Below are 15,079 nucleotides of genomic sequence, written 5' to 3' on the forward strand. Positions count from 1 at the left end.
TTACCTCTCAGGCTCCCCTCAAAAAAATGTTGCCCCAGCCTTCCTTGTTGTTTAGGCCAGAAACACGGGTCATATCTGTTCACTTTCTTCCCTCCCCACATCTCGTCCATCAACAAATACTGGCATTATGCCTCCAAAATGTGTACCCAGATAGCCCCCTCTCCTCTTTCACAATGGCTGTCGTCCCCTGTCGCCCGGATTTTACACTAGACTCTTCACTAACTTTCCTGATGTTACTCCTGTCCCGTCCTCCACGGATTCCCCTCACTGTGGCCCGAATAAACTTTTTTAAACAAATGCTACATCAAGCTGCTCTTCTTCTGATGAACACGACATGGTCCCCGCTGCAGGGACCGTGCGGTCCTGTGTGAGTGACCCCGCCTCCTCCCCCTCACCGCACACCACTTCCCCTCTCCCCCTCCCTGCTCCGGCCCCCCAGCCCCTCTCAGTTCTACAACCATCTTAGCTGCTCCAGCTCAGGGCCATCACACACACCCTTCTCGTTGCCAGAAATGGCGAGTTCTCCCACCATCCATTCTCCCCTTCCTCCATGAGCATCCATCCAATGGACCTCTGTATAATGATGGAACTACCCTGCACTGTCCAATTCAGCGGCCATTAACCGATGTGGTTACTGACCACTTGACATGTGGCTAGTACCACTCTGCAAATCATTTAATTACTTCTCATTAGTTAACATGTAAGGAGGCCCATGCAGCCAGCGGCTACTGTGTTGGATGGGGCAGCAGAACAGAAGTGGAGGCTGGACACATGACCATCCAGTTGAAGACTTCACTCCCCAGCCTTTCCGGGAGGGAGGTCTGGCGCTGGGGCTTGGATCTGGCCAACGGAATGGGAGAAAAGTGAAGAATGTGGGCAATGTTCCGGCCCTGCCCTTCCCTTCCACTGCTGGAATGAGGGGAGGAGGGTGGAGGATGGAGGTGACGCCCCACGGATGAATGAACGGCAATACAGGAGGAGTCGGGCTCTCCCGTGCCATGCACCTACCATACCAGCCTGGCCCACTTACCCTCTAACTATTCTACAAGAATAAACTTCTCTCTTGTTTAAGCAAATGCTCTTTGGATGTTCCTGTCCGTGTGGATCTTAACTATTACCCATCCCATCCCTTCTAAGCAGCATGCCTGCCCTATAATTCTTTGTACCTGCACCGTGTTCACCTCTTCCAAAGAGCTGACCGTAGTTTATGGTTATAAGTTTCTTTGCTTGGTGATCACCTCTCTTTCCCAATGGACTTTAAGAGAGTAGGAGTACTTGTTTTGTTGGCTGCTATATCCCAGGCATGCCATGAGAAGATGCTCTTCAAAACTTGAAATGAACGCAGAGCTCCAACCTCCCAAGGTCACACTTGCTCCTCTAAGCTACGCACCATTCATCAAGTTGGACCTATGCAAAACAGCTTGTCACAGAACAATTCTCTAACCCATGGTTGTGAGGAGCACAGGCTTGGGGAAGAGTTTTAAGACCTTCACAGGCCTGCTCAGTACTGAGTCTGTGACTATACTTTGATTTTTCTTTAGGTGAGTGAGGTTTTCTACGGCAAACTTGCCTAAAACCATCCCTGAGTCACAGACCCCAAAACCAGAAGTGACATCATTCGGCAGCAATAGAGCAGCCCACGGAGAGGACCTGAGTCTCTTTTCTCCTCCCTCCTGTTACCTGTCAGGGCTGCGGTGTCGGCCTTCTTACTCTCCCGGTCCCCCTTCTGGGCCCACACCTGGACCGTGTACTCCACACCCGGCCTCAGGCCTGTCAGGACGGTGCTACTCTGCTCCTTCCCCACAGACACCTCCCGGGTGTCACCATCGGCGGAGGTGTAGCGCACCATATACTTGTCAATGACGGCTCGCACTGGGTCCCAGGAGATGGTGGCCGTGTCCTCTGTCACCGTGTTGGTCACAAGGTTTTTGGGACTGTCAATGTCTAAAAAGAAAAGTACCGATCAACATGCACTATTAATAGTACAGTGGAGTATAGTACAGAACCTCGGGGTAATTTTTCTTGGGGTGATACTCTTCTGTGTCTTGTGATTTCCCCATTACCTATGCCCTGACTACTTCAGTGAGATGTCCTCTCCCCAGACAGACTTTGACTCCCCAAGAAGAAAGCACGGTAAGCCACAATTTACAGATCTACACTATCACCTCCACTAAGAATTTAATAAAACAAATTTCCTTATTTACTTAGTAAGCAAATGTCCAGTTCCCACTAGGTATACGGCGTGGTGTTACGTAGTACACAGGGCCCAGTGGAAGAAGATACAGCCCATGCTCACAAGCAGTAAAAATTTTGTTTCTAAAATCATATCAACAAAGACCTCTGATTACATACAAGATGATTCTAATAGCCAGAGGCACATGTCAACTCCTAGAGGCAGAGGGCCACCTCCTATTCTGCTCAGGGTTCCCACAGCCTCATAGAGAACAAAGCACAAGGTAAATGCACAACATCCCTTCTTAAATGAATCAGCCAATTAAAAACCAGTTTTAATATGCTTTACATATTGTGGATGCACATGTAATGCTGGTTAGCTGGTTAAATCACTAGAGAAATATGGCCTCACATTCTTTCACAATCCATTCAGAATAGAACACAGATGTTGCCTTTATCCTTTAAACCAGAATTACCACGACTCATTCATGCCAAAGCACACCACACATATCTACTTGTGCTGCTAGATGTAAAGTCTATTTCTCAAAGTTGAATTTTCCTAATGTTATTATTAATATTAACATTTGATTTTCATCTTCTGTTCTCACTAAAACACAATGAGAGACCCTTAATACTGTGTACAATGAAATATTCATTTACTCAGAGAAGGAGTCGCGGGGCAAGACCATCCAATCGTGGCAAAACTGGAGCTTGAAACTCCCGCTTGGATCTGACTTGTAAGGAAATGAGTTAAAGGAAAGTAAGGGAGGGTGTGCGCATTCTCTTATGAAGGGACATGATCCTCCTTAATCCTGCTCCTCCATAAATCATCTAGTCTGCCTGTGTCAAAGCAAGAAAACAAACTGGACCAGCCATAGGCTTAGTCCTCCATTCTCGATGCTCCATTACCTGTCGGGGCCGTGGTGTCGGCCTTCTTGCTCTCCCGGTCCCCCTTCTGGGCCCACACCTGGACCGTGTACTCCACACCCGGCCTCAGGCCCGTCAGGACGGTGCTGCTCTGCTCCTTCCCCACAGCCACCTCCCGGGTGTCCCCATCGGCCGAGGTGTAGCGCACCATATAATTGTCGATGACGGCTCGCACTGGGTCCCAGGAGATGGTGGCTGTGTCCTCTGTCACCCTGTTGGTCATCAGGTTTTGGGGGCTGTCAATTTCTTAAAAATAATAAAAAAAAAAATATTTGGAAAGGCCTAAGCTTGGAAGCCATGGAAGAGATACCCATAGCCCATCACTGTCATTTTCATATAGGACTCTCTTCCCACAAGGCCACTGTATCCCCATCTGGAGTCGGCTGGGAGGCAAGGGAGAAAGTAACCCCTGGCTCCCAATTTCAGAAGACTATGCATTGCAAACTTCACATATTTTCTCTTGGCTTTCCACTCCCCAAAATGTGGAAGGAATGACATCTTCTTAGCAACACGATGGCACATCAAAACCACAATTAAACATCTGCCATGATGTTCAGGGAACCCAATGTATCGTTTTCTCAAGGGCTACTTCAGAGCCAGTCACTCTAAAAACATTATCACATGCCCTACAGTGGTCAAGGCCTATAACATCTTTGCTGAGTCTGCTGAGCACAGGGCCACCACGCAACTTTGCCTCTCCCTTCCAGTGGGTTTAGTGGCTCCGTGAGCAGATCACTACCAGGCAGACTGATGGCTACCAGCTCTCAGCGCACTGAGATCACCACGCAAGCTCGCTGTCCTTTTTTATCTTTAGGACTCTCTTTGCAAAGTCCCTCATCTCAGGGCACATCTTTCTTTGGTACTACGCACACTCACATCCACAGGCTCAAAATTCAACTGCGATTGACCACCTTTCTCTTGTTACCTGTTGGGGCCTTGGTGTCAGCCTTCTTGCTCTCCCGGTCCCCCTTCTGGGCCCACACCTGGACCGTGTACTCCACACCCGGCCTCAGACCCGTCAGGACAGTGCTGCTCTGCTCCTTCCCCACAGACACCTCCCTGGTGTCACCATCGGCCGAGGTGTAGCGCACCATATACTTGTCAATGATGGCTTGCACTGGGTCCCAGGAGATAGTGGCTGTGTCCTCTGTCACCCGGTCAGTCACCAGGTTCTTTGGGCTGTCAATGTCTGAAAGGAAAGTTAAAGTGAACTATTAACAAGCACCAAAGAGTGAGACCATGTTCCTTGCAGGGAGGTAGTTTCCTGTTCTTGTGTTTTTCCCATCTCCTATGTCAGTTTTCAGTTGTTTCATGGAGGTAGACCTTCTCTCCATAGTTAGACTCTTGGATCCTCCAGGAGGCAGCACATGACAAGAGAATGAGCACTAGATCCAATGTCAGAAGAGCGAGGTTCTCTTCCAGCCCAGAGAGCAGAGCACAGGGACAGGAAAAGCCCAGAGCAGAGCCAACAGACCAGGGATCTAGGCCCAGCCCTGTCATCTGCCAGCTGTGGCCCTGGACAGCTAGCTCTGAGCCTCAGCTCCTACTTTGTAAAATGTGGGCCTTACTATCTAGATATTAAGTAACCATAATATTCTATGAATATTCCATAAATCTGACTCATGAGTCATCTGCTAATTTCATGATGTATAAAAATTATTCATTTCTATGTATTGGAGGTTTCTGACCTGTAACACGGGGATATTGATCTCTGAGATACCCATCTCACAAAAGCCTCAGAGGACCAAGCAAATGAGGAAGACAACCATCCTTCGTTGCTGGTGGGTATGTAAAATAGTGCCAGCATCCTGGAAGGAAACATTTTAGCCATTCCTCAAAAGGTTAAATATAGAGTCACCATGTGACCCAGCAATTCCACTCCTACAACTGAAACACGTCCTCACAAAAATCTGTACGCAAATGCTCATAGTACCCTTATTCACCACAGCCAAAAAGCAGGAACAACCCAAATGCTCATCAGTGACAAACAGATAAACACAACATGTTACTGCCATCCAGTTGAATTTTATCTGGCAAAAAAAAAATAAAGTGGTGACATGCTACAACGTGGATGAACCTTGAAAATATTACGTGTAGTGAATAAAGCCAGTCATAAAAAGTCACAGGTTGTATGGATTCATTTGTATGAAATGTCTAGAATGAGGAACTCTACAGACAGAATGTAGTAGTTTCCTAGGCTGGGGGCAGTTGGGGTGGGACTGCTAATGGACAAGGAACTTCTTTCCAGAGTAATGAAAATCTTCTGAATTAGATACTAGTGATAGCTATATAACTGTAAATATACCAAAAACCACTTAATTCTATGCTTTAGAAGATGACATTTTATGGAAAATAAATTGTATCTCAATAAATGTATTATTTTTTAAAAAATGAGAAGGGGCATCTGAGTGGCTCAGTCAGTTAAGTGTCCAACTCCCTATTTCAGCTCAGGTCCTAACTGCAGGATCACGAGATAGAGCCCCGCATCAGGCTCCATGCTGAGTGTGGAGTCTACTTGGGATTCTCTCCCTGTCCCTCTGCTCCTCCCCCTGCCACCTCTCTCTCTAAGATAAATAAATAAAATCTTCTTTAAAAATGAGCAAAGTGAGATGAAAGAGCTTTACAAATTATAAATGAACACAGTGTGTAAGTGCAACCTCAGGATCCCCAGAACAGAGCACACCATCCTCCAGAGAGGATTTACCTGCTAAGAAAACAATAACCCTTCCTTGTCCCAAAGAGATCAGAGCAAAAACCATTTCCCTAAAGTACTAGGCTCACAGATCTTAATATACATGGTTTTTTCCTATCTTTTCCCTTTCAAGTAAAAACATTTCAATGATTGAACACAAATCAGAGGAATGGTGAGTAGATAGGACCAATCACCATTTATCTTTCTAAGACCAAAGTATGAGGCCACGGATAAGCTCCTGAATTTGAGATGATGTGTAATAGGAAGAAGAAGGATGGTGTCTGCTGTCTCTTATGAAGGGACACCATCCTGCCCTTTCATAAACCATCTAGTCTGTTGATGTCAAAGCAAGAACACAAAACTTGACCATCCATAGGCTTAAGCTTTACATTCTCAAAGAACAATGCTCCGTTACCTGTCGGGGCCTTGGTGTCAGCCTTCTTGCTCTCCTGAGCCCCCTTCTGAGCCCACACCTGGACCGTGTACTCCACACCCGGCCTCAGACCCGTCAGGATGGTGCTGCTCTGCTCCTTCCCCACAGACACCTCCCTGGTGTTTCCATCAGCCGAGGTGTAGCGCACCATATACTTGTCGATGACAGCCCGCACCGGGTCCCAGGAAATGGTGGCTGTGTTCTCTGTCACCCGGTCAGTCACCAGGTTTTTTGGGCTGTCAATGTCTGAAAGGAAAGTTAAAGTGAACTATTAACAAGCACCAAAGAGTGAGACCATGTTCCTTGCAGGGAGGCAGTTTCCTGTTCTTGTGTTTTTCCCATCTCCTATGTTAGTTTTCAGTTGTTTCATGGACATTGACCTTCTCTCCATGGCTGGATTCTTGGATCCTCAAGGAGGCAGCACAAGACAGTAGAATGAGCACCAGATCCAGAGTCAGAAAATCTATGACCCTGCACATCCCAGCTGCCTCTGGCTGGGCCTCAGTCTTATCACCTATAAATCTGGGGTTGAGGTTGGATAGACTTTAAAGTTCCTTTGAGCATTAATGTTCCATACATACATCTAATTTCATAAATTACTAATTTGTTTCATGACCCTGGATAAGTCACCTCACTTCTCTACATTTATAAAATACGATTATAGCATTGTACATATCTTGCTGGATGGCTCTGAAAACCAAGACGAAAAATATCATGTAAAAGGAGGATTTGAAAATATTGAATATTAGTGTCTATAGGAAAAAAAGGCAGAGCAAGATAATGTTAGTGTGTATCCTGGAGACTTGTTGTATTAAATGAGGTAATAATAATCTGCCCTTTACGACAATTCTTGGTGCAGACTAGATGCCCACTGACCATTAGCTATTATTAATGATCTCACCTTGTTGATAGTTTATGAATGAAAAAGATTATGCTACCCCACACCATATACACAAGAAGGTATTCAAAAATGGAGTCACCAAGAAAATAACAGCATGTCTTTGTTCCGAAAGTTCATTGCAAAAGTAATTTCCCTAAAGTCCTTGCTTCTAGATAGGTCCTGTCACAGATGTGCAGTGGTATAATCAAGCAGGTCGCTTACTCTGGCTCGGGATGTGACCCCAAGAAAAGTGGAATCTACATTCCAACCTGACAGCCCACTGACATGGCAGGATCAACAGTCTTGTGACCCATGGCTGACCAACCATCTCCAGACTATGAAAGAAGTTGGAGGGATGCCTGGGTGGCTCAATTGGTTTAGCATCTCCCTTTGACACAGGTCATGATACCGAGGTCCTGGGATGGAGTCCCACATTGGACTCCTTGCTTACTGGGGACTCTGTTTCTCCCTCTGCCTGCCACTCCCCCTGCTTGTGTTCACTCCCCCCAGCCGATAAATAATTAAAATCTTAAAAAAAGAGAGAGAGGTTGGAGAGGCCAAAGAGATGAGACTTTGAGAGTGGACTTCTTTGGGTGGAATTAAACTGTGAGCTTCATGGGTGAGACCCAAACCTCAAATAACCATTTGCAATGGGATTCCTTACAGAGCTGGTAATGCGTGTCCTAGAGCAAGTATTCTCAACCAGGAACCACCGGCAAGGTCTTGAGACTGACTTGGTCACAGTTCAGTTTGGGATGGGAGGCTCCTGGTGTCTAATGGGTAGAGGCAGCCTACGGAGGACAAGACGGACCCCAGCAACAAAGAATTATCGAGCCAAAAATTTCAGCAGTGTCCAGGTTGAGAAAGTCTGCCCACAGCTTGGGGAACACCATGGGCTGGTGTCTGACATGGGCCTAAAATATCTAAGAGGAGAGAGAATGGCTGTTTGCTCTGGCGCAGAGTGATGGAAAGCTGTTGCAAAAGGGTGGTACATCCAGGTGAATGGGAAAAGGGTGATGCACGTTCCCCGTGGACCTGACGTGAGCCACGGAAAGAAGGGCCCATCGGGGATGGTTTTAGAAGCTGTCCAAGAGGCTCAGGCAGATGGAGAAGGTGACGCTGCCCCCCCGAAAGGCACTGGAGTGCACCCCCATGTGTGCAGGTGGAAGAAAGGGAGCAGGTGACTGGCAGGAGAGACGCATCTGCAGACAAGATCACTAGGACCAAACACTGGAGTGGAGGAGGGCAGCTAAAGAACACGCAGAAGTGCTCCATGAGGGAAAACGTTAGCTTTAACACTCATCAGGCCCCACGACAGGCCCGGGGCAACCGTGACCATCATAGTCAAGTAAGACAACTTACCTCTCCTCCTCCTGAGCCCTGATCTCTCTCCAAGCTGTGCCAAACATATATGGGTCAGAAATCACAGTTAGTGTGCTGGAAGGGGGGCCTGAAGTAGCAGAAGGGAAATACAAGAGAAGCTGAGAGCACCCCCTTCCCAGGGCAGGCAGCTAGCTTGCCAATGGCCCAAGCAGATGGTGGGAAGAATCTTTAAATTTAAATGAAGTATGGGGGGCGTCTAGGTGGCTCAATCATTAAGCGTCTGCCTTCGGCTCAGGTCACAGTCCCAGGGTCCTGGCAAGCCCCGCATTGGGCTCCCTGCTTAGCAGGAGGCCTGTTTCTCCCTCTCCCACTCCCTCTGCTGTGTTCCCTCTCTTGCTGTGTCTCTCTCTGTCAAATAAATAGATAAATTTTTTAAAAAATTAAAATTAAAAAAATAAATATTGAAGTATGGATAATTACTAAAATGATACATGATGGGAACTAAAAGTGATCGGATATTTGCTTATGTTTAGCCAATAAAACATGGTTATTATTTTTGCCCAAAACACTCATCCAAAGGCAGAAACGGAGAACAAGTGCCACAGAAAGAGTTTCAATAAGTAAGGAGGGAAAACAAAGCAGGCTCGGGCTCACAGTCAGTCTCCCTCCACAGCACGGGCATGTGGGCTTTCCATCGTATTTATTCCTTATCAGGAAAGCATTCACTGTGTTCAGAGCACAGAAGATGCACAAGCAGAGAACAAAGAACTATGAGTAATCATATCAGTCTTTAAAGACCAAAATCTGAAGAGAAGATGAGCTATGCATTCTTTTTTTTTTTTTAAGATTTTATTTATTTATTTAACAGAGAGAGAGAGATCACAAGTAGGCAGAGAGGCAGGCAGAGAGAGAAGGGGGAAGCAGGCTCCCTGCTGAGCAGAGAGCCCAATGCCGGGCTCGATCCCAGGACCCTGAGATCATGACCTGAGCCAAAGGCAGAGGCTTAACCCATTGAGCCACCCAGGCACCCCATGAGCTACACATTCTAAGAGAAACCATGAAATCGAAGTAAGGGGTACATGTGGACTCTGTAAAGACACCAGAACCTCACTTTCTGCCAAAGTCACAGAAGGAAAACCAACTGACACAGACGATGAGTTCGGCAGTGACACAGTGATGATGTGTGCTCCCTTACCTGTGGGGGCCGTGGTGTCGGCCTTCTTGCTCTCCCGGTCCCCCTTCTGGGCCCACACCTGGACCGTGTACTCCACACCCGGCTTCAGACCTGTCAGAATGGTGCTGCTCTGCTCCTTCCCCACAGACACCTCCAGGGTGTCACCATCGGCTGAGGTGTAGCGCACCATATACTTGTCGATGACAGCTCGCACTGGGTCCCAGGAGATGGTGGCCGTGTCCTCTGTCACCCGGTCAGTCACCAGGTTTTTGGGGCTGTCAATTTCTTAAAAATAAAATATATATATATATTTGGAAAAGCCTAAGCTTGGAAGCCATGGAAGAGATACCCATAGCCCATCACTGCCATTTTCATCTTCTAGGACTCTCTTCCCACGAGGCAACGGTATCCCCATCCGGAGTCAGCTGAGAGTCAAGGGAGAAAGTAACCCCTGGCTCCCAATTTCAGAAGACTATGCATTGCAAACTTCACATATTTTCTCTTGGCTTTCCACTCCCCAAAATGTGGAAGGAATGACATCTTCTTAGCAACACGATGGCACATCAAAACCACAATTAAACATCTGCCATGATGTTCAGGGAACCCAATGTATCGTTTTCTCAAGGGCTACTTCAGAGCCAGTCACTCTAAAAACATTATCACATGCCCTACAGTGGTCAAGGCCTATAACATCTTTGCTGAGTCTGCTGAGCACAGGGCCACCACGCAACTTCGCCTCTCCCTTCCAGTGGGTTTAGTGGCTCCGTGAGCAGATCACTACCAGGCAGACTGATGGCTACCAGCTCTCAGCGCACTGAGATCACCACGCAAGCTCGCTGTCCTTTTTTATCTTTAGGACTCTCTTTGCAAAGTCCCTCATCTCAGGGCACATCTTTCTTTGGTACTATGCACACTCACATCCACAGGCTCAAAATTCAACTGCGATTGACCACCTTTCTCTTGTTACCTGTTGGGGCCTTGGTGTCAGCCTTCTTGCTCTCCCGGTCCCCCTTCTGGGCCCACACCTGGACCGTGTACTCCACACCCGGCCTCAGACCCGTCAGGACAGTGCTGCTCTGCTCCTTCCCCACAGACACCTCCCTGGTGTCACCATCGGCCGAGGTGTAGCGCACCATATACTTGTCAATGATGGCTTGCACTGGGTCCCAGGAGACGGTGGCTGTGTCCTCTGTCACCCGGTCGGTGGCCAGATTTGTGGGGCTGTCAATTTCTTGAAGAGAGACGAAAGAATTTACCAACTCTCTAGTTCCTATGAGGCCAACATATACACCGACAAAATGATGATCTCGACAAATTTCAGAGTCTGTTCTATGCCAGTGATTGGGATAACTTAAGGGTTTAATTAAGCAAGTGGTCTGAAATTCCAATAGCACTTAATGAAATGTGGCGTTTTCAGACAAAGCCAAAATAGTCTCAGCTCTATAAACTCTACCCATAAGTAGCCTTTGGATTAAAAAAAAAAAAATGGTCTTCATATACAAATTTCTCCTTTACCCTGGATTTTTATAATACACTCTTTCAGTTCCTGACTCCTTCTACCTGAAAGCAATTATATTTCAGTAAATCTCTGCGTCAGCTCTAATATTTTCTTTGGGAAGAAAAATATCCTGGAAGTAGGAGCTGTCAGTTCTTTCCACATAAAACATTATGTCTGAGGCCAGAGAACCAGAAGACTTAAATTGATGGGATTTGAGGTCTGGGAGGATAAAAATAATCCTACTTGCAGAATCTGTCTGGGCTTCTATGCAGTTAAACTGGGTTGGAATCCGGGCTCCAGTGTTTCCTAGCTGCTAACCTCGGCAGACTATAAACCTTACCTCTGGGTCCCCTCACCTCCATGAAGGAGGAAAGAGCAGTATGTACTTCACAGCTTATGGCAAATCACAAGTGAGCTATTCACATGGTAAATGCTTAAATATAGGCTCTTTGTTATTGCAAGTGCCATTGAGGCCTGAAATACCCCTTTCTCCTTAAAATGTGAACCCCTGGAGGTGGAAATCCAAGCAGAAGTAGGTGATTAGTATGCCTTTATAGTCCTGTTTCAAAAACCACCGCCTCAGGGGCGCTTGGGTGGCTCTGTTGAGCAGTTAAGTATCTGCCTTCAGCTCAGGTCATGATCCCAGGGGCCTGGGATGGAGCACCCCATGGGGCTCCCTGCTCACCCAGGAGCCTGCTTCTCCCTCTGCTACTCCCCCTGCTTGTATTCTCTCTCTCGCTGACTCTGTCAAAGAAATAACAATCTTTTAAAAAATAAAAAAAAATAGTATTAAAAAGAGCCACCTCCTCACATGGCTGAGCTCTCCATGACAGCAACCACATTTCCAGCCTATGCACCATCGCTGGGTGTGCACAGCCAGGTTGCGGGGGGGGGGGGGGGGGGGGGGGGGGGGGGGGGGAGGGGGGGTCGGGGGAGGCACACCCAAGGGAGGCAGCTCACCTCGGGGAGCAGAGAGTTCTTCGGAAAGTGCTAGGGATAGGGGACAGGGAGGAGTTTCGCTCTGGTTTCTCATCCTTCACTACTCCACCCTCATGGACCTGGCCACCGTCAACACCACTTAATGATTATTAAGGTAATTCCATATTAAGAGAAGAGAAAAAACAAACCCTGTCCTATTCTTATACTCTAAGCCTTTGCGTATGCTGCTCCACTGCTGACGCCCGTCCATCTACCTAGACTCTGCTCAGGTGTCTCTGCCTCCTCCAGCCAGCCATGACCCCCTCTCCCATCCCAGTCTCTGCTAAGTACCCTTCTTCCTGGCTCCCATAGCTCCAGGGATGTTTGTGGGCTCTAAAAAGACAGAACTCGTGGCTCTTTATCTTTTCTGCTTGTCTTCTCTACCTGGACGGCTGTGAATGCCATGAGCGGGAACTGGGTCTTTCATATCTGCACCCCAAGAGCCCGACTCTGTGCCCGACAGTGCCAGCAACGCCCCATCCCAGGGGCTCCCCATAATCTGGGGTGCTAGCTGACACCACCCCCACGAGAGAGGGGAAGCTTCTTCTCCATTCAAACTTCTACCATCTTAAGAAGATTGACCCTTCCTTTTCACAACACTCAAAATCCTACCAAAGGGAAAGCCTTTGTAACAGAAACCAGGAGGTGGCCATCTACAACCCATGGGCCAAATCTGACCCACAGCCTTCTCTTAGGAAGTTTTACTGAACACAGTCTTACAGGTTCATTTACATATTATTTGTGGCTATTTTCGCATCTTGATGGCAGAACTGAAAATATGGCCTCTCTGGCCACTCACAGAAAGGGCTGACCCTGCCTTTAAACCTACCTAGGCCTCACCATCCTTACCAGCAGCTTCTCCTTCCCCTGGAGAAGATAAGGCCTACCCCGGCCCAGGAGGCTCCATGCCACCAAATGCTTTGAGGGCTGAATGCTGATTAACATTTGCTATGCACTGAATGACTGTGTGCCCCCAACTCCTATGTTGAAGCCCTAACTCCCAATTTGCTGGTGTCTGGAGGTGAGACATGGGAGATAATTAGGTTTGATGAGGTCATGAGGGTAAGTCTCTCCATGATGGCATCAATGCCTGATAGGAAGAGACCTGAGCTTCTTTCCACCACGTAACAGTGCAGGAAGAAGATGGCCACCTAAAAGCCAACAAGAGGGCTCTGACCAGGAACCGATTCAGCCAGCACCCTGATCATAGGGCTTTCTGACCTCCAGAATTGTGGGAACTAAATTGCTATGGCCGAAGCCCCTGGTCTGTGGTATTCCGTTAGAACAGCTGACAGAAAGAGCTGACAGAAAGGACTCGTAAGAAATAATCACTACTGTCACTCATGTAGCATGGGGCTATGTGTCAGACGCTTCCTTGAATTAACTCATGGAACCCTCCCAATAACCTTATGAGGTAAAAACCCATGTGCCCTCTTTTATAGACAAGAATCTGAGAAACAGAGGTGAAGGGACTTGCCCAAAGCCACTCAACTAGCAAATGGCAGAGCTGGGATTAAAATGTGGACAGTCAAGCTTCTGAGACCACATTCCTTCCGAATTATCGGCTTCTCTGAGTGTCTCTATACTAACTGATTGTCTGGAACAGAGCCCAATTGATAAGTTACTCCTTTTCTATGATTTCCTGTCAAATGTCCAGAACCTCAAGCGGCCTCCAGGATGAGAGTGCTCTGAATTCAGAGACAGGAGCAAAGGAGGCTTTAAGCAGAAACGTCTGGGACGTGTCGTCCCCCACTGCCGCCTCAAGATATCTACAAGCCCAAGTTGAGTGGGACAGCTAGGTGAGGTCTGGGGACGGACCCTTCTGGTTTCTGGAAGCTTCAAGGCAGAATCAGTACATTTGGTGACTGTTGACTCAGGATGCAAACCATTTCCATGGTCTGACAGAGAGTTCCAGATCATAAGCAAATGCCTGTATGGCCTCTGCAAACAGAGATAAGCATTCAAATTCACTGTCAGCCAAATGTTCTGAGTTTTAACATCCAAAAAATGAAAATTAGGAAGTGTTACTCTGCACTGAGAGAGTTGCACATGGAATTCTAACCCAAATAAGCATGACCTGCTATGTAAAATAAAAAGGCTGGTTTCTCTTGTTCGAGGATGAAATGGGAAAAATCATAATTGTGAAATTTTAAAATGCTTTTGCAACCCCCTTCCCCATCCCTGTAAGCAAAAGAGATAATATTAGGGGGACATGGCCTCCTGAGTCACGAATCAGCCTTCTCCCCGCCATGAGGAAACCTCTTTAGGCTCCCGTCCCTCTGTTACCTGTGAGGGCATTTGTGTCGGCCTTCTTGCTCTCCTGGTTGCCTCTCTCAGCCCACACGTAGACTTTGTACGCCTCTCCTGGCTTCAAGCCTGTCAGAATGGTGCTGCTCTGCTCCCTTGGGACGGCCGTGTCCTTCGTGTCCCCATCGGCAGAAGTATAGCGTACCACGTACTTATCTATGACAGCCTGGACGGGGACCCAGGAGACCACCGCTGTGTCTTCTGTCACCCGATCAGTGACCACATTGGTTGGGCTATCAATTTCTTCATGAAAATATGGGAAAGAAAAATTAGAGAAAGACATGTGGTTGGTCAAGGTCATGGTGGCTTCAAGCTCTAGTTCATCCGGGTGACCTAGTTCTATAGTCCACACACTATAAGAACGTCTCTCTGTCCTCTGTGACAGCTGGACAACTGGCCTCGGCTTGAACACCCCACTGAGAAAGGGCTCCCTGAGGGACCAACAGTCCCTTCCATTTTGAGATCACTAAGCACATTACACATCAGTTCCCACAAATGTAGCCACCAGAAGTGGAACTCCTTCCAGAGGTACACGGAACACACCTCATGCTCTTCTGGGAGACCCTCCAGCAGGTATTCAAGAATAGTTACCACTCTCCCTCCTAATTCTCCTCTTATCAAAACACTTCCACCGCTTCATTGTATGCATTTGTATGTTACTAGCTTTTACAGCGGTATACCATATCATGCCATAC

The 15,079-nt window shown here is 47.5% G+C and overlaps 1 protein-coding gene across 8 annotated transcripts in view; it reads right to left on the minus strand.

Annotated features, from left to right (window-relative positions):
• TNN (tenascin N) overlaps positions 1–15,079 on the minus strand; it is a 58,876-nt gene that overhangs the window by 20,354 nt on the left and 23,443 nt on the right. For 3 of the 8 annotated variants that reach the window (XM_032318968.1, XM_032318969.1, XM_032318967.1), the window contains 7 exons: positions 14,364–14,627; positions 10,569–10,832; positions 9,623–9,886; positions 6,207–6,470; positions 4,025–4,288; positions 3,082–3,345; positions 1,681–1,944 (listed from right to left, as the gene is read on the minus strand). In XM_032318968.1, coding sequence (XP_032174859.1) covers positions 1,681–1,944; positions 3,082–3,345; positions 4,025–4,288; positions 6,207–6,470; positions 9,623–9,886; positions 10,569–10,832; positions 14,364–14,627 — 1,848 coding nt within the window. The remainder of the gene's footprint in view (positions 1–1,680; positions 1,945–3,081; positions 3,346–4,024; positions 4,289–6,206; positions 6,471–9,622; positions 9,887–10,568; positions 10,833–14,363; positions 14,628–15,079) is intronic. The other 5 variants (XM_032318974.1, XM_032318970.1, XM_032318973.1 and 2 more) reach the window with 5 other exon arrangements.

The sequence above is a fragment of the Mustela erminea genome, chromosome 17 (genome assembly GCF_009829155.1).
Source record: "Mustela erminea isolate mMusErm1 chromosome 17, mMusErm1.Pri, whole genome shotgun sequence".
Classification (NCBI taxonomy): domain Eukaryota; kingdom Metazoa; phylum Chordata; class Mammalia; order Carnivora; family Mustelidae; genus Mustela; species Mustela erminea.